The 23,968-nt window shown below is 33.1% G+C and overlaps 1 protein-coding gene across 3 annotated transcripts in view; it reads left to right on the top strand.

The window, feature by feature from the left end:
* Positions 1-23,968, top strand: part of LOC100166413 (putative polypeptide N-acetylgalactosaminyltransferase 9) — a 121,156-nt gene that overhangs the window by 75,091 nt on the left and 22,097 nt on the right. For 2 of the 3 annotated variants that reach the window (XM_008185520.1, XM_008185518.1), the window contains exons 4-6: positions 9,246-9,415; positions 15,644-15,808; positions 17,368-17,516. In XM_008185520.1, the coding sequence (XP_008183742.1) occupies positions 9,246-9,415; positions 15,644-15,808; positions 17,368-17,516 (484 nt within the window). The remainder of the gene's footprint in view (positions 1-9,245; positions 9,416-15,643; positions 15,809-17,367; positions 17,517-23,968) is intronic. The other variant, XM_008185519.1, reaches the window with a different exon arrangement.

The raw sequence follows: 23,968 nt of genomic DNA, 5'->3' as shown, positions 1-23,968 counted from the left end.
GCCCCTAATAATATAGCAACTGCGTTGTTTTTAGATACACTCAAAAATATTTGAGTATAATTTGTTGACTTGTGTTTTATAGTAGATTATTAGTGAAACTTAAGTCAAAGTAAAAATAAAAACTTTACTGAATTTGAATATATTAGATGTAATAACATACGACATTGCATTATAAAACACGGTGTACTACCACTGAAATATTATAAACTGTTCGAGTACCTATAATAGGTATATATTCAAACCATGATTGGTCTGTGCCGGTAATAATTATTATGATCAATAGGTTCTAAAAAAATATGTTAATATTTTAAAAACTGAAAAAAATACTTAATGAATATCTACCTATAATTTTTTAATTAAACCGTTTTTGTTACTCGTGTAAATAATAGGTTTTAGCATGCATCATTAGAAAATTCCAAAAATAATTGTTTTTTTTTCGAACCTATTGAAAACTACAATTTTGGTTGACCGTAATATAACACGTTTATATTATTCAAATAACCATACACATGTTTTGGTTATTAATTTTATTTATTACCATACAAAGAAAATGCTATATTGCAGTTAACGATATATACATACATTCTAGCTAGGTGACTGTGACTAATGTAAAACTCTCATCGGATTTCGATGTATTTAATTTATCTAATATTTCAAAAATATCACGTTCACCGTATAATTTAACGTAGCGCGTCTCCCACATCGACAGCCAGTTAAAATAAAAACGTAAATATTTACTTGTATTACCCATAATACCATGTATTATATTATAGACGAGTGTAGGCATATAGGTAAATTATATAATATTTAACTATTTAGATATGTATCATGCGACCTTGTCACGAGTCACGACCGTACATTACGCACACACGCACGCTTACGCACAATTCCATTTAACCCGTTTCCAATTACCTTATTGGGATTTTAATGATGTAAAGTACAAACTAGCAGCTCGTGATAGATACGTGGTAAGATTATCGTAAGGATTTTATCGGTTTTCATCAAAATTATCCACAACCACAGTCGAAGCTTGTTAAGTCCCGACGCGCGCACAAATCATCTGCGTGGACGTTTCGCGATTTCCCTAGAACGATTTTGTACTCTGCGATTTACACTACCGTTTTAGAAATATTCCTTTACTATAATATATTTATAGATACGTATTATGTACGGTCGGTTGCGTTCCTATATGCATATAATATATCTTATTCCTATACGCAATTCGCATATGAGTTTTGTGTTTATTTTTTAGGGCAAATATATATTTATACGACAATAATACAATATGTCATGTAATAATGTGTATTTTGCTTAAATATATACATATATGATTCGCCATATTATACCTTTTACTTAGGTGTATATATTTATATATATATATATATATATAAATAGCAATCCGGACAAAATTTAAGAGATACGCTTTAGGAATTGTCAGGGATATTGTGCGGTAGCGAACTCGGTCCAACGGTCGTCCGTATATGTATAATATGTATATATATATATATATCTATATATGTATATGTGTGGGTGTGTGTAAAGCTCGTGCGATATTGCGCGGAGAATTTATGGCGTCTTTGATTTTATCGAAAACGAGAGGGAAAAAATAACGAAATCGTATACACAATATATCAGGAACGCATTCGGTTAAGTGGACGTGCATTTTGGCGCATGTTATACCGGCTCTGTCAATTATAACAGGTATATATATATATATACATATGGTATATGTACATAACGAACGCCCACACACGCGTGCTCGCGTTATATCATGTACGTAATTTATACACGCGTAAATAATTATAATACGTGCTCAAAATTATAATAATATAATTTATACACCGTTGTATATGCGTGTGTAGCTTACGGCCGAGTTTTTATCGGCATTTACGTACGAAAACGCTGATGATATTATTACATGTCGAACACGAATCGGATTTTTACGAATCGGACGAACCGCTCAAAACGCACGAAACTATATTGGGATTTTCGTGTCCGATTTTAATTAAACGTCGTCGTCGCGCGTGATGTATTCATATACACCTCTCCCCATAGGTCACTGCGTGTATTGTTGGCCCGTATGACCCTTTTTTTTTTTTTTAGAGTCGAGTCTTTTTTCCGACTATATAGCTCACCAAAAATCGAACATGGTCGCGTAATGCGTATTTCGACGTTTCCCGCGGCCGTTTTTGACGCGATCGGATTGGAATCGCATTAATCGTCATCGAGTAGATATATATACCTACGTCCTACACACACGCCGCCTCGTTACCGAATACTTTCGCATCGACGAACCGACCGCGATCAACCGAATTCGATTTCTCCCGGTGACCGGCTTTAACTGCACGATGAGAACGCACGCGACTTATGTATCTATTTAATAGACACGATATATTCTATTAAACGGTCGGTAATGAGAAGGTATACCTACACGGCTACACCACAATAACCGATACTCGTGGTGCAATATTATTATGTTTTCACCGTGAACCCGACGTTTTAACGGTCCCCAGTCATCGCGCGCATCCCGAGTTGACGTTCGGCGACGGGAAATGAAAAAAAAAATTACAAATACAAATTTATAATACAATATATAATGATAATGGGTAGGAACTCCAAAGAACCGACCGCGACGCCGCTGCTATAAGTCATATAATTCGAAATCGTTACGCGCGTCGATTTATTATTGTGCACAGCGCGTAATGCGCGTTATTACATGAGCTTATTATACGCACGCAATCCTTTAACGCGTGACGCTGGCGATTCATAGTTAATAAAAATGTGCACTAAACAACGGTTTTGCGTTTTCTTATTTATTTTATCGTGGACGAAAAAGATAATCAAAAACACATTAATTTTCAAACCCTGCAATATTCAATATTATAATATGACTCCTATAAAACGGTATATTATTATTTATTATTACACTTCAATTACCTATAATATCTACGGGAATTGATTTTGACGTTCTCATCACGATTGATATTATAACATTTTATGCAATCATTAAATAATAGGTATAATAGATATATTGTGTCTCACTTGATATGCGCTTCAATAATTAATAAATTATACATTGTATATATAATATGTATACATTTATTTTATTTTTCATGACTAATATCATTGGTTTTGTGTGATTACAAGTCTGCGATTCTATATTATAATATAATAATAATTACGTATGAGATTATTATATGCTTTGTTTGATTGAATAATATTATCATCGTTTGTACGTGATTAACCGTTTAACGCGTTTAATTAATGTTTCTATACAATAAAATATTTCAACCAATAATGTTGACAAACACTAATTAATTTGTAAAAAAAAAGGTAATTCATTTTTACAAAAAGAATCTTTTAAAAGTGTTGACTCTATCGTTTCGAACATTTGAGTTAAGAAAATACTAGTTATCGCTTAAACACTATAAAATAATTATTATGTTCTATCGCTGTTTTGACTATAATGTCATTTTCAACAAAATATATATTCGCTAAATAAGTGTATGAATATATTTATATACTTATTAATTTCGAAACACGAACAAATTTACAACTATCAGTAAAAATTATATTTTTAAAATACCTATTGGGAAATCGAAGTGCACGATTTCAGCTTAGGAATTTGCTTACGTTTAGAAAATAAAACAACATGAATTGGCACGTTTAACAAAGAAGGTACAACATAAAATATTATACTCCACCCACAAATCCTCAGCCATTAGGTATATATATATATATATATATTTATGATTTGTATATATTATTATAACATGTTTATTTAACCATATATTATAAGTAGGTATAGTACATATAATATTTCTTCACTCGTTTTCTTGCTAAATTTATTTGATTTTGAAAAACAATGTTGTAATAATATTATTATAGTTTGATAGGTATATATTTTAAAGAATATTTTTATCATAATTATTGATCTATTATAATGAGTTCTGATTTTTTTTTTCTCAAAATATTAAAAAGATCGACTGAGAAAACGAGTGTACAGTTTAGATGCGTGGAGCTGTTGTCTTGAACACGTTACAGTTTTCGTGCCTTAATTAGGGTTAATATAACATCGTGAGTTATGAACGGAGACAATGTAGATTATTAATGCTTTATTATTACATGGAAATCGAAAAAGAAACATTGCCGGCAAGATGATACTAACCGCAGCAGCAGAACAAGTTGAGGTCAGCTTAGTGCGAAAAAGGTTCGGCGAGAGGAATGCGTATATGATGTATACATATTAAATATATATAGACGACAACGAGCTGCGAAGAAAAATGAAATTCGCCCTTTTGTGCCGCTACCGTAGAGTTTGCGTTGTATAATACACCGACGTCTCGGTCACCCCCGCGCGACCTTACGCCAACACCGTCACTGGGCGCGAAAACTTTCCTCCGCAGTAACTATCCTCCCGCTGGCGTGAAACTTTCCATTTGTCAGCACCACCCTCGCCCGTCCAAAGACCCCTCGACGCTGCCACTGCAACTCCACCGCGAACGTTTGGCGTGAACCGGCTTTAGACAAAATATAAATAAATAGAATTTTGTGTTAGGCCGCAGTAAAAACTACATCTGCCGAATAAATTCTATACCAAGTCCTGAATGGGTATATGTACGCGTAATGTTTGTCTAGTTAGTGTTCGTTTGTTGTTATTGTCATCGTTGGTTTTTTTGTTTTACTTTTTATTTATCACCACTTGTGCGTGACTATCGGCGGGTGTAGACCAGTAATTTGCCAGTTGGGGGCTGGAGTCCCAAACAACACACAATGTATATATAACGGTCGACCCGGAGGGTTTAATTAAAACCGAATATGTACCAAATGGCGGGCGTGGACGGGTACTGTGGGAGAGATGTAATGAAGTTAATTAAAAACACCAACTATACTTCCCCCAGCTCCCCGTGAGTGCATATGCAGTGTACGTATTTGCTGAATTATAAACTCTGACCAATCGATTTAAAAACAAAATGATAGGAAAAAAGTTAGATATTTTTTTTTTTTTCGTTTTGTGAAATTTGTCAAAAATATGCATTATATATTATAATAATAACGACCCTCGACGACGGGCACCCATCGCACAAAAATAATGGTTAGAAACACTTTTTGACACTTGGCCTCGTTTAGGGACGCCCTTCGCCTCACGCGACTCCCACTAATCGATTCCCGCTGATGGAATATTTAACGATAATTACTATGTCTAAAATTGTGTGTGTGTACTGTGTACACTCTACTTTGACCTGTCACAAACTGTTGTTGTTCTCGCGATACGATGTTTTACAGATAACCAGGGTGAATAGCAGAATGTATATATATAATATTGCGATCAGATAAATTTCGTATTTTCCGTGTTTTGCGTTTTCGATAGTTTTGCGTAGTATATTACAATATTTTGAACAATATAATACCATATTAATAATAATTCGCTCTAGCGTGACATTTCCGGGCGTGCATTATTTCCGCCGAAATTGAATATTTTATCCAACTATTTATCGTTTATCAGATAATATTCAGTGCGAAATAGCGAACGACATGAAACTTATAAGTTATAGTATAATAACGCGTGATTTTGATCGACGGCACTATCACTTGATGAGTAGGTATACCTGTATAACTGCAATAATTAATTTATTGGGGACATATTTATGATGAGGTTTTAAACATGAAATTTCCTCTATACTCGCAATGTTTAGTAGTTACTGAATTAAAGGCATTATCCATAAAAGTTGACTTTGGCCGATCGTCGTTCTCGGCAAGAATTCAAACCGATGTTCCCAATAATCAATATAATATTATACGATCAGACATATTGAAGAAGGTTAATATTATGTATTCGTCGTAATTAACATTATTTTTGGAACCGTAGTCGCGTGAACAAATCATTTATCGCCGTCGAATCCCGCAGTTATCTACCTAATATTCAGACGTTTGAACGTGCAGCTCGCGTTATACGCTCAGAGTGTGTCCATCGATCGAAACCGTATGAGAGACTATATTGACACTTGACTATTTCTACCATGTACCCATATATTATTATTATTATTATTATATAGCATGAACAGGGCCGTAATCGCACGTAATACGTATATATAATATATACTGTCAAAGTGTCGTCTGTTTCCTTGTACAATTGTACCCGGTAATAATAATATACATATAACATACCTAATATAATACAATATTATGTGTATACACCTGACCCTGCGTTACATATATTATGATACTCGTACACATGTATAATATTATAGTACGTCATGTTGTCTGGTCGCATTATTATACACGCGTGGCCGATAATAATGAACGGACAAATACAATTCGTTATCACTTGGTACTTCGACATGACACCCTCCAACCGTCAGCGATGCGTCGGGGGCGGTGGCGTGCGGGGCGGGCTAATGTAAAGCATTTATCGACCCGTCTTCGTACACCGTGAACAACTGTGGCCTTCGCCGCTGCGAATATAATTTGGTACCGTTTTTTAAGGCCAGCGGACGTGAGCATTGTCTCTATTACTATAATGTTATATTCAGATATATTATGTTGTTTATCATATTGTTTCGGATGTATTCGTACCTGTACAACACGCGCATATAAGACGAACCATCTCGCTCACGATCGTCGAACGCCGCTCCCGCGTGCACACAATCGGATCCGACCGACTCGCGATATTATAAGGTCGATCGTGTTGTAATAACGGTTGAAACAACGACGTCGTCGAGTTATAATATCTCTATTGTTTCTAATAACCCTGAAATCGAAACGATTTTGTGATCTTAACGATAATCGTCATTTCGTTATGCATTTCAAAACTATATATTATATGTATATTAGAAGCACGTTCAATAGGTATATTATGTATATTATTAGCCTACTGTCTTGACCTATATGATATAATATTATTGTGTTGTTAGAAGGTGTCTCTACTACGTGCACATTTTATCCGAATCAAACTAAGCGCAAATTTGCTATTCTTAAATATAATAAATAATTATATAATATATAATGATGAGTACATCACCTACCTATTAGGTATCACGCTTTTTATTGTTACATAATATAAAATTATAACGTAAGTTTTAAAAAATATATATTTTAACGTTTTTCCCTATAATAATATAATATAATAAATATAATTTTATTTCTTTGGTTAAAAAAAATATTTAACATAGTACCTAATTATTATTTGCTAAACTGTGAATACGACAAAAGATAGATTTATACTCTTATTTGTTTATTTTGACAAAAATAATATGACTACTATTTGTTCCTATATCCTAAAAAAAATTAGATTAGTTCAAATTTAAAAATACAAAAACGTTTTAGCAAATTAATTTTTAGTTCAATGGAAAATTTAAAAATCGAGAAATAATTTATTATTCGCAAGGTTATTCTAAATATAGATATATATAGATATATGCATATATTTATTTTGTTAAAACTAACAATATAACTATATAATTTTAGTATACAGAATATTATAAATTGAACATTTCAAACAATTACATATTATTATTACTTATTATTACTTATATTATTAATTGTTTGTCTCGTTCAATAAGTTTTGTTTTCTCTTTTCCGATGTATGTCACTTTTGTCAATTTATTTTATGATGTTTTCCTTTGATGCGCCAATATTGTGTTGATAAAATACATTATAGGTAAATAAATGTTCCAGTACTTCGGGAATGCTCGTATACCTGTCACGTTATCAGCATTAACTATCAGCTTTTTTCAGAGACCGTATGTTTCATATTGCTTATTTATTGATTTAATTTCGTGAATAGACGCCTTTATAACTTATGTGCTGTGTTAAATCATTTTAATTTTTCTATTTTTCTTAAATTTAATAAAAAACCAAATTTAATTTAGAAATAATATATAATTATATTTTGACCACGCTACAGACTTTACTAGGTGCCTTTCTTCAGTATCCTGAACACTGGACACCTATATATGCACAAAAAGCCACCTGTTGTGCGTGCTTTTGACGTCGCACAATTCGAAATAATAGCCTTTTTCGCCTCCGTCGAGTTTGAACACAATACAAAGGTCCAGCATTTACCTTCTATCACCCTCTCTCGTTCATTTCGTTTTTTTTTTTATTTTTTCGTTTTTTGTTTTTATCCGTGCGTATAAACGTGGTGGCTAATTCGACGGGATCCGGCGATAAATCAAAAAGCCACCGGTTGAAAAGCGTTTTGTTTTTTTCCCTATGCTAGTCCCTCTTTTAAACACAGACTCTGGGACCTTTTACAAATTTCCGTTTATTAACTTTGGATCCCGCGCGTTTACGGTATACACGCGCGCGCGCATATATATAGTTTATGTATTATAGTTCGTTCGATATCGATCTCTGTGAATTAGTAGTTCATTGTCCAACCTCTAGAAAAAAAGGCGGCTCCCACCGAATCCCACGCGTGATATATGACCTGCCATATATAGTGCCATATAATAAATAAACGGATTTTTTTTGGGCAACCCGCGCTTACAAAACTTCAACGTTTAAGTTATTTGGACGTAGATGGCCTTTTTTTCCGCCAAAGACCCAACAACGTTTTATCCCGCACCCTGCTCACTGCCTCCTAGCAATACCTACTGATTTAATTATAATTGTGGAATCTATGTTTACTCATATTACTAACATTATACAATATATATAGGTGCATATGCCTTATAATGAAAGGTACGAGCTCGTGAGTGCGTTTTTGTATGTGTATGTAACTTAGGTACCTGTATAATGTTAAATATAATATATATATATATATATATATTACATATACGTATAACGTGCGATTACTGTTAGGGATCAATTTACACGGTGAACACTATACCATAACCACGGTTCTATTGCTGTCATAGGTTATTTTGTGCCGTGTGGACGTGTGGTATGTACGTGTGTGTATAAGGAATATATACCTAATATAATAGTGAAAAGCCATAGCCTAATGCGTCAGTTAATGACGCGACGTCCGTGCGGTGCACATGTAATTGATATTCATTGCTTTGGGAACCATTAGCCGGGCAAAAACAGCTATGAGGTTCTGATTGGGGTGGGGAGAACGATATGACGTGGGGTGGAAGAGAATACACGTTATATCAAACATCTATATTATAATATAATAATTCGCTTCGCACATGATAATATTAAAATACCATACATATAAATATAATAATATAATATAAGTATATGCATTATGTTTGTACTTCTATGTATGATCTTACATCGTTTTTTCCGTATTTCAGGTGCAAAAAACCAGGCAGATATTTGGACAACCTACCACAGACATCTGTGATCGTGTGTTTTCACAACGAGGCATGGTCAGTTTTGCTGCGAACTGTGCATTCCATACTGGATAGATCGCCGGAACATCTTATTCGGGAAATCATTCTAGTCGACGACTTCTCTGACATGCGTGAGTCACAATATTAATATTTTATCGTATATAGGCCATGCGGTATTGTAAGTATTATTTTATTTTCTAGCAGTATAAACGTGTAATTCGTATATATACCATTGTGGCGATAAGACGATGGTGGTAAATGATATTATAATAACGGTGTATAGAAATATACCGCCAAAGTTATTATTATTTCAAGATTATAAATGAGTTAGGTAGTTATATTGTTTTATGCGGTGAATTATTTCGCAAAAAAATAATAAACAAAAAAAATAAATATATCCCAAACTAATTTCGCTGTTTACGTGAGTGCAATAGCCTATATGACCTATAACTATATGCTGAACACGAACATATTATGATGTATATATAGATAAATTCCTTTTGGATTATTTCGTATCGAACTGCCGTGCTTCAAGGGTATAAGAACAAATATTATATATACGCAACGGCAGCGACGCGCGATTCATTTTAATTTAAAAATAAAAAAATATCGCGTATAAATCATAAAGATTAAAAAACAACATTTTAAAGTTTTTGCATAGTTCAGTAACATTAATTCCGTATAGTATTTTTAATTTATTGCAATCGTTAAAAAATGAAAGTAAAGATATAGTTTTAATTAAATATTAACATTCAATTTATTACTTATTTTTTCATGTTCAATTAAATTTCATATTTATGCCTATGAAAATATCTATACTTTCAAAAATGGGTCAAACTTGCTATACAATAATCGTTGAGCTCAACGTATATATTATGTGAACATAAATATGCAATACTTAAGTAAGTTATAACATTATTTTTCTAAGCATATTTTTATATCAGTTTTAAATAACTTGTCTTCCTGAATTTACTTTTCTTGATGGATTAAAATTAGATACATTTTTAAATAGATTTCGTATTTTACAAAAATGTATTAGTTTTTATTTATTTTGTAGTCATAAATTCAATTACGTTGGTATAAAGGTAAACAAATATTATTATAATCAAAATATATTATATTTATCTATTTTATAATAGATATACATTGCAGTTTAGGCTTAGGAAAAAATACCGTACTGTGGGACACTCTGTGACGTCAATTATTACATTTCACGATGAAGCGGACAATTAAATTTGGTCTTTTGATAAATTATACTTATTTTTTTTTGTTTTTATAACGCTGTTAAGTTGTGCCGTGTACGCGTAAAAACATGTTTTTAATTAGTTCTTCACAAAGGCGTATGTGTAGGGCTTACATTATTATTTTTTGTTTTAACGATTTTTTTCATCCTTCTGTGTTCGTCTTTGAGCAGGCGTGACCCCAATCCTCAAGTCCCGTTCCTTTGGTCCTCTGAAATTACGTATGCGTTTGGCGAGTTATTGTCGCGCGCTACGCATTAACCCACCACCACCACTACCTCCACAAACTGCGCATTCGCAAAATAATATATTAATACAGACTTGGCGAAACGCCGATACGACAAAAACCGAAAACGATCCTGCGGCGGTAGACGTCCGCGCGTGTTTAGAGTGTTAAATAATGACATTATAATATTATCATTATTATTATTATTATTATTATTATTATTATTAATATGACGACGCGTAAGACGGCGCCCAGAGTAGGCAATTGCGGTGCACTCGAGTATTCACCTCAGGATACATATTATTATACTATTTTACCTATGTAGAATATACATTTATACAGACGACTATTACTTTTACCATTTACAAACGTCGGTGTATGCCACGGTCAATGCAACGACGTGCTCGTGTGACGATGACGATGATAATAATATGAAAGGTTAAGATCGTTATGCGCAGTGCGATAAAACTGCATTCTGCAGTGCAGCGATATTCCGTCATTCGACCTCGACGATACTAAAATGCAATTTTCAATGTATATTGTACATCCATTATTTTTATTATAATATGCTTCAGTTGTATTGTAGACAGGTGTATGTTATGGGTTCTTTAATAAATTATAATTTTATTTGTCCATACCTGTGTTGCAGCCACCGTTTGGTTAGTAATCGATCGTTCCCTTCTATTGCCATTTTAGAACAGTCCCGTGATTTTAACGTTCGACTACGAGATTTCCCATTTGTTCTATCGATGTCGAGTATCCCGTTTCATTTCACTCGTCGACTCGCGTAATCGGTAATTGAATACGTACCCGTGTTTATATCTATTATTCCACAGATAAATTCGAGTTTAAAAACGACTGAACGTCTTGAGAACTGTGCAGTGAATTGCAATTGTAGCAATAGTATTATAGATAAAACGTCGTTAATTTTCATAATAGTGTTCTTAAAACCAACGAGACAGACAATAATATAATAGGCCTACATAAACCGTAAGCACTTCGTTTGTTTTTACGGCCCGTTTTAAACTTTAGATATGTACATAATGCACTACTCAGCGGAAGGTCCGCAACGGTATTCAATTTTCATCAGATGTAAATAAAAAAAGGAAAAAAGAAGAACAGGTACCTATAACGACGACGATGACTACGACGACGATAAATAAATAACGATCGTGGACGTTTTTCAACATTTGCCGACCATTAAAAAATAGACTGATCGATATCGGAAACGATATTGAATATTCGGAGTAGGTATCTAGGTGGTGGTGGTGGTGGTGGTGGTGGTGGGGAACGAAGGTCTTTGTGAGTTTTATGTTTTTCTTTCCTTCCCTATATAGAGTCGATACGCGATATTTATGTACAATATATTCTATATTCTATACACCTGTATAGGTTATAAATATAAAAAAAAAATTACATTATTATATTTCCGACAATTTTAACGTGGGGACCTATTCAATATATACAGGGTGTATCACCGTTTATGTCCGCGTCGATAACTTTTTTTCCAATAAACATGTTAGAAATACGATATGAGAAGATAAATATACTGCATTTGTGAGCTGTCACGCCATTATTATTATAAATCATAATAGTTTTTGCTTCACTCAAAAAAATAAAATAAAAACTCGTTTCATAAACTTTGAGCTAACGGACTTATGGGGCTAATTTATGTGAATATTTTATAAGTAGAATTATTAATTTCCATTAACTATTCAAATACAGTTGGGAAGTATATTATAAACCAACTATATACTGAACAAACGCGTTGATAGTTGATACGCTGTAATATAATATAAACATACAAATAAGATATAGTGGCGTTGGCGGTGAAACAAAATAAAACAAAGTTCTGTCATATAGCATCTCTATATCAAACGAACATTTTTTTTTTAAATTATTATATTGTAGCTGCGTATAAGTTAATTTTCTCACCGGTCACGTGCACATCCGAGATTCGCATACATATACCTAAGTTTGCCTTGGTGTATCTATAGTTACCATATAATTTTTGTACAGCAACACAAAGTGGGCTACGGTTTTTTCGACTTTCTTCTTATAAATCCATCCTATAGGCAGTGGGGCTCTTATATTTTATATGCAATAATAATAATAATACTCAAGTTGAAACGACTCAACATGACTGATAGCGCTGTCAATTACGTGTTTTTGTGTATATATATATAATATATATATATTCTAGTAACCTAACCTAACCAACGGCGGCGGGCGTAGAGGTTCGCGCCGACCTCCTATAAATTTGGCCTTTTGATTTTCACTCGCCGATCTCAGACGGACACGTCCGCTTCCGGTCATTAAAAGGCTTTCGACCCAATTAATCCCGGGCTGCTGCCGCCGTCGCCGGATACGTCTTATCCACGGGTAAATTTTCAAGAGAGAGGAAACGCCAAACATAAATCTGACCTTTGGACAAACTTAATGGGCGGTAACGCGTTCCGGAGTATGAGTGAGCTATGAACCGGCGTCCCGTGCAGAGTTGGTGGTTGGTGGTAGTGGAGTGGAGGATCAAACAATATATTATATCCTATAACATGAATTTCGTCGCATGGCAATGTATAGTGTTGAGAGCCCGAGAGGTCATCCGATGGCGCATTACTTCTCGTCATCACGACGCAGCCTATAACTCTGCGTTTTGTCATGCTGCATGACCAATTCAATGTTCCGACGATGTTATAATAATAATAGATATTATATTGTTATGCTATGATGCCGTGCGATCAGAATATCAATCTCCGGTATTCGGCAATATATATTATTTATAGTTGGCCTAATCGAGTATAATTTTATTTTAACCTGCACTGAGGCTATATTCACGAAATATAATAATGTAATCTAAATAATAATTATATTTTATGCGGTTCCTCTGCATACTTTGACGAATCAACGTGTTATTGACTTAATGATCTAACCCAGTGGTGACCAAACTTTTTTTACCGCGGGCTATAAAAATTTTTTTACTTTTAAGTCATCAGAATTTTAGGTATAGGTATATAATTTCATATTTAATGAAGTTTTTTTTTTACGTAAACGTAAAATATTATAGTTCTTTCGCGGGCCAGATATTAAATGATGGCAGGCCATAGTTTGGCCACCACTGATCTAGCCTAAAAAAATTGATCAAATATTTTTTTTTTTAATTAATAATATAATATAATGTATATGCACTATACCTACATAATAAACGTACTATATGTCCTTTGTAAATAGTCTTTAAATAATGAACAACGAGCTGGGAAAAAAATGCACCAATGCAAAAAGCTAAAATTAAAGATTTATCGAAAGTATAATTCGAACGCACAAATTATTATTTGTGTTGATCAAACATACAGTAGGTAGGAGGTAAGAAAATGAATTCAATTTGAATGAACGCATATACACATGCAAACAATGTAAATCGGCTGATTGCTACGTACACACTTGTGCACGTCTATTGTTTACGGGAATTGTAAAACATCACTTTGCATTGTTAACACTTAATATATCATGTCCCTTGTGCTAAAGATGTTTTTGCTCACACGACCGTTTGTATATAACTGTTGATTTATAGCGTTGTCGTGATTGCTAAGCATCGCAATCAATGTACCTGAACAATGCTGCAATCGCAGTGTTTCGTTACCAGACGCATTTTTCATCAATCGAACATGGCCATTTAACATTTGCGGAATAATTAGCAGTGTACCGATTCCGCCTACCTATGTCCTATATATATTATATATTTGTATGTACCCAGTATATTATACTTGTTGTCCTTTCACTGTGAATAATAATACAATGCGACCCACCAACATTTTAATAGTGAAATTATTCTTGTTGCAGTATAGCTCCGTATACACAATAATATATTATTTATACATTATTTACGTTATATAATATTTAATATTATGTTAATTGTATAATATACTATAAGTTGGCATCTGCAAAATTTGAAAAGGAAAATATAATGATAAGCCAATTATTATGTTCACTATATTTGGAATAGTTAATCATTAGATTTTCCAGAATCTATACGAATTTCTATCCGTCAAATAGGTAGACCGATTACAAAATTTACGAAAGAGATATTTTAGTTTTATCAAAATAATTTTAATAAATTAAAATATAAACGGTAGTCAACGTCAAGTCCATTATTTTCTTGTCTAGCCGAGCGGACGAATTAATTGCTGAGGTGTGTAAGAGTCTGATAGTTTTAATCGAAACGTATAGGTAGGTACATTATAGGTTTTCGATTTGCTCTATTCTACTTTGATAATATAATACCTATATGGCTATATACAGTGTACACAATACGTCCGATAACGTTTGGACATTCGCTTTTAGATATTGTATTGTGTTTACCCCGTGTGTTTTCCAAAATCGATACGATTGTGTTTGGAATATTGATGGGAAATTTCGTGTAAGCGATTACCACGCACGTCTGTTTAATTAGTTTCATATTTGAAATAATTAATGTACACACGTTGAAACGAATTACTCAATTACGCGTCGGAGCATTTCCACCGGCTATTGAATAACGTGGCGTGTTTGACGTAGGTACATACATACACACGGCGGCGCTGATGAAATCATGGCTGTCAGTCGTTAATTCGTCATTCCGTACGATTTTCGTGTCTACAACATCCTTCAAACGTATTTGCGTAATGTTTGACTCAGAATTTCTCACAATTCTGATGAATTATCCGCGAATGTAAATTATTCGGAAGGATATCACGGTGCGGCGCTGCCGCTGAGTACACCTTTAAATATCAATATAATATTTTAAATACGAAAATAAATAATAACGTTGTCGATGATGACAATATTAATTATATACTGTATATGACTACATATATAATAATATTAATGTGTTTGTAATTTTTTTTTTGTTTCCTCAGCCCATCTCAAAACTCAGCTTGAGGAGTACTCGGAAAACTATCCAAAAATTAAAATCGTTCGCGCCAAAAAAAGAGAAGGACTTATAAGAGCCAGGCTGATGGGTGCGAGGTACGCATCCGCACCCGTTCTCACTTATCTCGACTCGCATTGCGAGTGTACCGAAGGTAAGTCCTGTCGACCGCAAAAAAATAAAATGATACTATACGACGTGTTGTGTTTGTAGATATGTTATTTTATCTACTTATATATTATTTCATTTCATCTCGGATACTTGCGGATTTTCGAAATGGCAATTTACGAGAGAATTTAGTGGTCAATAACAAAACGCGTGCGACAATCTCAGTCCGAATATCTGTGCCCAAAACAATAAATTTCAATATCGTCGCGTGATGTACATCATATTATTATTATCCCGTACCGACCGGAGAATATAACGCAGCCCGGCAGCCGTAATAATCATTATTCGTCCGAATTGTTTCGAAATCCGTTCGTACCCGTCGCATGTTATGTCGTTTATTATATAGGTATATATATATATATATTTATATATGTGGCCCGCGCACCACCGTTGTTGCTTTTCATCATAACATATATACCTCTATATATAATATCAAGTAAATGGGCTTTTATTATTTTTTTTATTCGGAATCGCTTTTACACTCGTTCGAAGTCTTGTCGTGTGTGGTATTGTGAATGGCATATTATTTGGCAGCAGCTTTGCTAACGTTTCCATATATTTATCGTATATACCATCAGGCGCGGTCTAACGTCGTCGCGGTCACTTCGATTTATTCGTTTAACCGCGGCTTCTGCTTATTGTTTTTCTTTTTTACGTCTGACCAATATTTTTTCTTTTCTATCGGTCGAATAACTTTTTGATCAGTGTCAGAAACGATATCAATAATTTTTTATTTAATTCAAATCTCATCAATCCTCATATCAATGATCCATTGTATTATGTTAGCTTTCGCCGTTGAATTTCTTAAACACAAAATAATTTATTTCTCGATTTCTTCGTTTTATTATTTTATTTCACACTTTCCGTTTAAACGAAACACCATAGTCCCATTTCAAATAACATTTTATCGACATAACACATTTTTTCGTGTAAGTACTAATATTTGCACATACCTAGTTAAAGTTGTTTGTTTTATCAACTGTAATATAGTAATATTGCGTATGTATTAGTATTTTTACAAACGTATTGTTCAATAGAGCGATTAAATTCTTTCAATATTTGATAAACTTCTCCACTTACATTAGTGTACTTAATATTTTATCATTTAATTTAATAGTGTTCGGTGAGCTCAAAATATAACAATAGCATTAAATACCCCACTTACAATTGTTGTCCCTTTAATTCTCGATATTGTTCTGAAATATGAGATTATATACATTTCGAAAAAATTATTTCATAAATATTAAATATGCCTACAATGCAAAATTTTTGATTTGACATATTGAACTGTATCTTCCCGAAATATTCGACTATAATAACTATCGTTAAATGTACAGCCATTAGGTATATCAGTTCATCAAAATATTTCACACCCTCGTCTGGTGGTATATAATGAATTATAATAATAAGTAGGTACCTACCTAATAATAATTTAGTGTTATACTAACAGACGGTTAAACTATGATACCCGTAAACGTTCCGTGCGAATGAAGCGTGCACTGGTTTGTGACGACTTTGGTGGCTATTGTTGTTTTTATTTCTCAGGATGGCTTGAGCCATTATTGGATCGGATTGCCCGAGAAGCGTCTACCGTCGTGTGTCCGGTGATCGACGTAATCGACGACTCGACGCTGGAGTTCCATTACAGAGACGCCGGTGGCGTGAACGTCGGAGGATTCGATTGGAACTTGCAGGTATGAACCCACCTAATTGTTTATTAAATGAAAAAAAACAAACATAATTACGTCAAAAGACAATAGAAGTATATTATGATTGCAGTGTACTGCGTGCACATAGAAGTCGAGTCGGACTATGAATTACTGCAGCCACTCGACCGTGGTTGATGTTTTTTATGGCATATTATATAATAATATAATACGTATAATATATATATTATGATTATTATTATTATTATGTTATGTACATAAAACGGAATAAAGCTTTTGTAGGCGACCCCCCTCATTCTTGTATACCCTGTATAAATATTCGCTTAGCTTTGCGGATATTTCGTCTTCTGAAAAAAAAAAGAAAAAAATTGTCTTTGTTCCTTTTAGCGCGCGCGCGTTAATTAAAATCAAACAGGACCTTTTTTAAGCACCTAATTTCAAGTACGGGTTTACTATGGGAAATCCTCTAGAGTCTTTTGAAACGCGAAGTCCATTATATTAAGTATGGGTTTACACGTTTAAAACGGACAGTGCGCGTAATGTAACTAATCCATGAATATAATATATATATAGGTATAATTATATATATATATACTCTTAATTCAATTGACAGGATTAACGTGTCAAAAATATGTGCATTGACAGTTTTTAAACAATAATTGGGAAACGCCTATTAATTTGATTAAGGTCTGAAATCCTATAAATACAGCGTTGCACTGTTGTCCGATGACGTCAGTGTTTGTGCGTTAGTTACAAAATGTTCAAATACTATATATCCTGTTATCAGATATATACTATACACGCTGCCAAAGTTATATAATTATTTGGCACAGTAATGCCGCTAATTTCGTCATTCCGATAGTTATTTACATATAATATATAAAATATCAACCCATGTTTAGGTGCGATGAGTTTGAATTGGGGAATAAAATATGTATAAATTAATTGAAATTATATAATAAACCTATTTTAAGTAAACGAAAGAAGATAAAATATTATACGTTTAGACAAGTCCTTAACAAAAAAATAAAAATCCAACCAGGTGGAAAATCGAATCTTCTGATGAGAAATTTACGCGTTAACCAAACAAAAGTTTTTTTCACATAGAATGTTGTGCAACAGAAATCGAAAATAATATACGTTTATACGGCATGGAATTATCAAAAAAAATAAAGTAATATTCATTAATGTAGGTAACATTGTAACATTTATAACTATTTTCAACTTGCGCAGTTCTGTACGTTAAAATTCAACGAAAACCTGTTTCCAGCCAAAGCGCCTAAAAAAATGTTTACCAAGTAGTTGACTGATTATTATTATGTATGTTTATATTAAACCATTAGAATACTACATTACTACGGTCAGATATATCGTTTAAGATCACGAATATATATCGCCGACAAATTATTGTCATCGGCGGCACCTTAGCCGCCAATACCGGTCTGACAAGCTGCGAAATTTCAGATATAATTATATGCCTGTGGTCATAAACAAAACCGCCTCGTTTTATTAAAATATAAAATAATATGAATCACCATGGGCATAAATTAAAGAAAATTCAGCAAATAATATTGCAAACCAGTTGTATCAGAATATTCAGATAACCGCACGATACAAAGCCTCTAAATAAATAATACCGTGATATCATGCAGCCATCTGTTTAAAATGATTTAACCAAATGACAATCTTCGGCTGAACCTATAGGATGTTCTACAATATTTAGAATCTAAATCGTAGTCATCATGTAAAGGCATACCTATTACGCTAACGGCGACCATCCCCGTGGTCAATGATCTCGACAATGTTCGTGTGCGGCAAAACGGGAAATTCCCTTGACATCAACATAACAATTGCGAATTCTAAAAATGGGTTCGTTATGCGGTTCGTACGGGTCGTATTTGCAATTAATTATCGCTAAATAAATCTGCACCGCTTTTGCGTCAGGTTTCTTCGATTCGGTCCCCGGTCGAGAGTTGGTCGGACAGACCCAAAAATATCCTAATACTTTATAGAGATGTGTATTCTTGATATACGTTCGTGCATATATTAGTATATATTTGTATACCACGGTATATAATATATGGATGTACATATATATATATATAATATATATATAGGCGTAAACTCGACGCGATAGTGTTTGCCAAACAAATTCGCCACGAGCGTTTTTGTCGTAGGTACTCTGCGCTGCGGGATACCTGATAACGTGGACCGCGAATAATTATTATCCTGGTCGTTTCGGTAGATACACCTACGACGGGTTTTTCGGGGGAAACACCGAAATCGCCTGCCGCGCGCGCGTTAAACATCGTCCTGGCAACCGCCGCCGTACACGTGGGCGTGTATAGCGCGTGTACGCAATATAGTGCGTATATTATATTGTTTTGTTTTTTTCATCTCCGAGGTACTGTCTAACGTATGTAGTATGTGCCCTACATTTATGTTATTAATAATTATTATACTATATTATGTAGGTATGACCGATTTCTTAAAACCATCACACAAACTTCCTCAAATTTCCTAAAATATTAGTAAAACGTCAAACTACAGCGTAATATACCTTACACAGTTACATTTAATGTGTATTTTAATTTATTAAACTTTCAATAGGATTAGCCAGGTATAAACTCTCGTCGGCCGTCGCATTATCATTCAATAATATTGCATTATCGCTTACAATAATAATTTGCTTCGATGCCACAAGCGCAAAAATAACTTAGTCAAACGATAACAATTATAAAATAATACATCCTGTATGTTACAAAATAGATATCATTAGCTTGATATAAACAGGGTCTGATAATTTGCAACTATGTGAGTGCTAATCCCCCTTATACCCCGTATGTATCTACGTCATCGATGGTCATAAATAATTTTGCTGGTCTGGTTATATGGGAGAACATTGGGCGAGCGTTTTAACGCATTTCGACGTCATGACATCGGCGTAGATACAACACAATTATTATTGTTTGGACGGGATTTAGTGTCGGACGCGTTTCACGACAGAGCACACGGATTGTCGGTTTCGGTTTGGTGTTTCTATCTCCTCGTAATAAAGGTTACGTTCATTTTCTGCGCATGAAATTGCGTTTTTTCTGTAATTTCAGTCTTTTCGTTTTGTTTATTATGTTCCTCTATAGCTACCGCCACTCCAGTCGATATGTAGGTATACTGCGAGTATTACAACTGTTCTTGCAGTTATATTTTCATAATATTCAGAAGTTTTGCTCCACGAGGCAGGCATTTTTTCCGCATTTACGCTATAGGTAAATGATAATTTATGTACGATAAACATATACTTAAACATAACAAGCTGTAAAATGATTATGCTGTAGTATTATTGTTATGTTGTGCATTTTAAAGGGATTTTATAAATGTGCTGTTACATTTAGTGCACGTAATTATGTTGTTTATCGATTCGTGGCAAATCCAGCAGTCGAACAAAGTTTGCGAATAAAAAATACATCACGTGGACAGGTCGACGATGACGACAACTACATTGTAGTGTTTTATACTCATTTAGTTTGATAATCGTTATTTCGTTTTTGTTTTTATTTCGCAAACAAACCATACGAAACAAAATAAGTGTTTACCCTTCCTCGTCGGTTTATTACGATGACAGCGTACGCAGCTATAGAATCAAAATTAAAAACGCAAAAATTGAACTCAGCGTTTCTATTCAAAAGCCAAGTATATTGTGTTATATGCTCTCTATATATATATACGACGTTTTGTGTATGCGTAGTTATATATGTATGTATGTATGTTATATTTGTAGTAATAATACCACTCCTCATCCATCGAAACAATCCCTAGAGCTTTTATAATAACGACCAGAGTTCTCGAAACGACTGCACCGGGGTGCGAAAGTGGTAGAAATTAAAACTCGTCTCTAGTTGTATATTATATATATGATATACGTCCGGTGGAATACATACGTATAGCAACTCTTTCTAGTGACATACGAATCCCGCTACATTCGGTGGAGTTTGTTTTAGTTTGTTAAAAATATATGTATATAATATATATTAGTATATATTGTACGAATAGTATTTGTTTACATTCGTTTTTTTTTACATCTGCTGTTGTTAAGCTAAATTTTTAGCGTAACTGTGACATTGCTATAACTGTATGACTGTAATACGTGCTCTTTAAATTATTCATAATTATTATGTTAATATAATACCTTTATGGGAATTTCCAGAAAACATTTTGATTCAAAAAAAAACATGTATAAAAATATTAGTGAAACAAAAACAAAAAAGTACCCTCGGAGAATACACGGAACAAAAATCGATTTATTCTAACGATGTTATATTATATAAATTCACAACTCTTTTTTTTCGCTATCCAAAAATAAACATTTAACCTATGATAAAAGTATAAAACCGTGTAAACGACTTTTTCTTGCCAGTTCCGATTACAATAATAATATATCGACAACTCCCAATGGCCACACAGCTGAGGGTTATTTCTTTGAATAAAAAAAAAATATGTAATAATGTACCTATTTCAGTTATAATGTTTTCGTTGGATTTCGTACGATCGCGTAGTGTTTTTACCCCATTTGGGCCCTGGGAACAAGAATTACCAATTAAATACTGAAACTCGATATCATCGTTGCATACACTCAACACATGCACGTGGTTAAAGCGTGAAAATACTACTGCGGGAAAAGGCTACACCAACACAGAAGTTTACACTCGAATCGTTTTTCTTCCATACTGACGCAGTACGCAGTGGTTCGCTTCTTTATTCCTATATACTCTTGTCATGGATTTTATTAACGGTATAAAAAAAAAACAAAAAAAAAAAACTTTTACGACCGTTTTATGTGCTCTTTATTTAATTCAGAGCGAAAAAAAGTATAGAAATTAGAAATTCGCTGTCTCGTTAATGTTAATTATTATTATGTGCCCACAATATATATAGTACCTACCGCACGAGCGAAATATATAATATTTTCAACTCGTTTTGTACACCGTTCTCTTTGTGCTCGCGTTAATATCGTATAATTAAAGCCATCGTTTATTCGCAATTTTCCTACTTATTTTTCACTTAACCCCCCCCCCTCCACCTGCAGTATTTTAAAAGCGTAAATAATAAAAACGGCATTGGCCTATATCATTAAGTCCATTACACTCTGGACATCTACTAAGTGTGTACCAAATCATGAATAATACTGTACCTAAGTACGCTTTTTCAAAACTAATTTACGTTAATTTCAATTATATAAACGCCATATAAATACTTAAGTATAACTGGCTATAACAAACGTGTAATTTAAATTCTTTATTTTTAATATGTAAATGGAGACTTTTTTATAGTTGCTGCTTAAAATGTTATAAATAACATATTACAGCATTTTCGTAAATTGCATATCTCCAAAGTAAAACGCAAATGGCTTATCATTTATTTTACTAAACATTATTTAAAAGAAGTTTTGGACACTCGCAACTAATGTGATTTAAAATATTATTTTTATTATCAAAATCGAATTTTGAACTAATGCCAAGTTGACACTCAGTGTACACCTATAAATTATATACAATAGTTAATGTGTGCCTAGTTTACAGTTATATGTACATTAATAAAATATACGTTTAAATATCATCATTGCTATAATATATTAAATAATAAAAGCTTACTTATATTTTAAAAAAATCTAATAATTTATTATGTAGGTAGGTACCTATTATTTAAGTCAAATCGTGTATAATAAAACGTATTTATTTTTACATTTAACTATATAGTTCTTGTTTATAATTTAATGGGTTTACAATAATTTTGAAATCTTATCAAAATGTTGTGTTCATACGTATAGTATTATTGGAAATTAAAATTATTATTATCAATACTTCATTGTGTATAAGTAAATAATCTAATAAAAAAAAGTAACAGTGAAAAGTAACAACTCCTAGGGATTAACTTTTTTTAATCACAACATACTAACTAGAATCATTTTTCCTTTAAATATCCACTTTTATTTATGTTAGAACTTCAAATGACTGTTTTAATTGTAATAAACTATTGTTTTTTCTCCTTAGCGTATTATAGCTTCAATGGCTTTAAAAAAATTATTGTACCAACACATGTATTTCTAATATTTTTAGAATGTGATAAGAACAACCTATGAAGAATCTGGTGCCAAATTGTCTAGCCTTAGGTACCAAAAGTAAAAATGTAATGCATTTTCCACTACAAATTAAATTTCTCTAAATATTTAAACTTAAACGTAGGTACCCCTATCAAAAAGTTGTGACAATTTATTTTCAATATTTTTTTAATGTTGTGTAAGCAACATACGAGGAGACTTCTATTAAAGTGCCAAACTTTTTGAAAACTCAAAAATGTAAAATGGCTATAAATAGCTTTAAAAAACTAAAATAGTCGACATATTTTGAAAATTATGTCATGTCTAGAATATGGTAATATACACATAAATGTTTAGTAGACGTTCTAAGTACCTACAATTATTC

Source organism: Acyrthosiphon pisum, chromosome A3 (genome assembly GCF_005508785.2).
Source record: "Acyrthosiphon pisum isolate AL4f chromosome A3, pea_aphid_22Mar2018_4r6ur, whole genome shotgun sequence".
Taxonomy (NCBI): domain Eukaryota; kingdom Metazoa; phylum Arthropoda; class Insecta; order Hemiptera; family Aphididae; genus Acyrthosiphon; species Acyrthosiphon pisum.
Note: the sequence above shows the minus strand (reverse complement) of the source record. Positions and strands in the feature narration are given on the sequence as shown.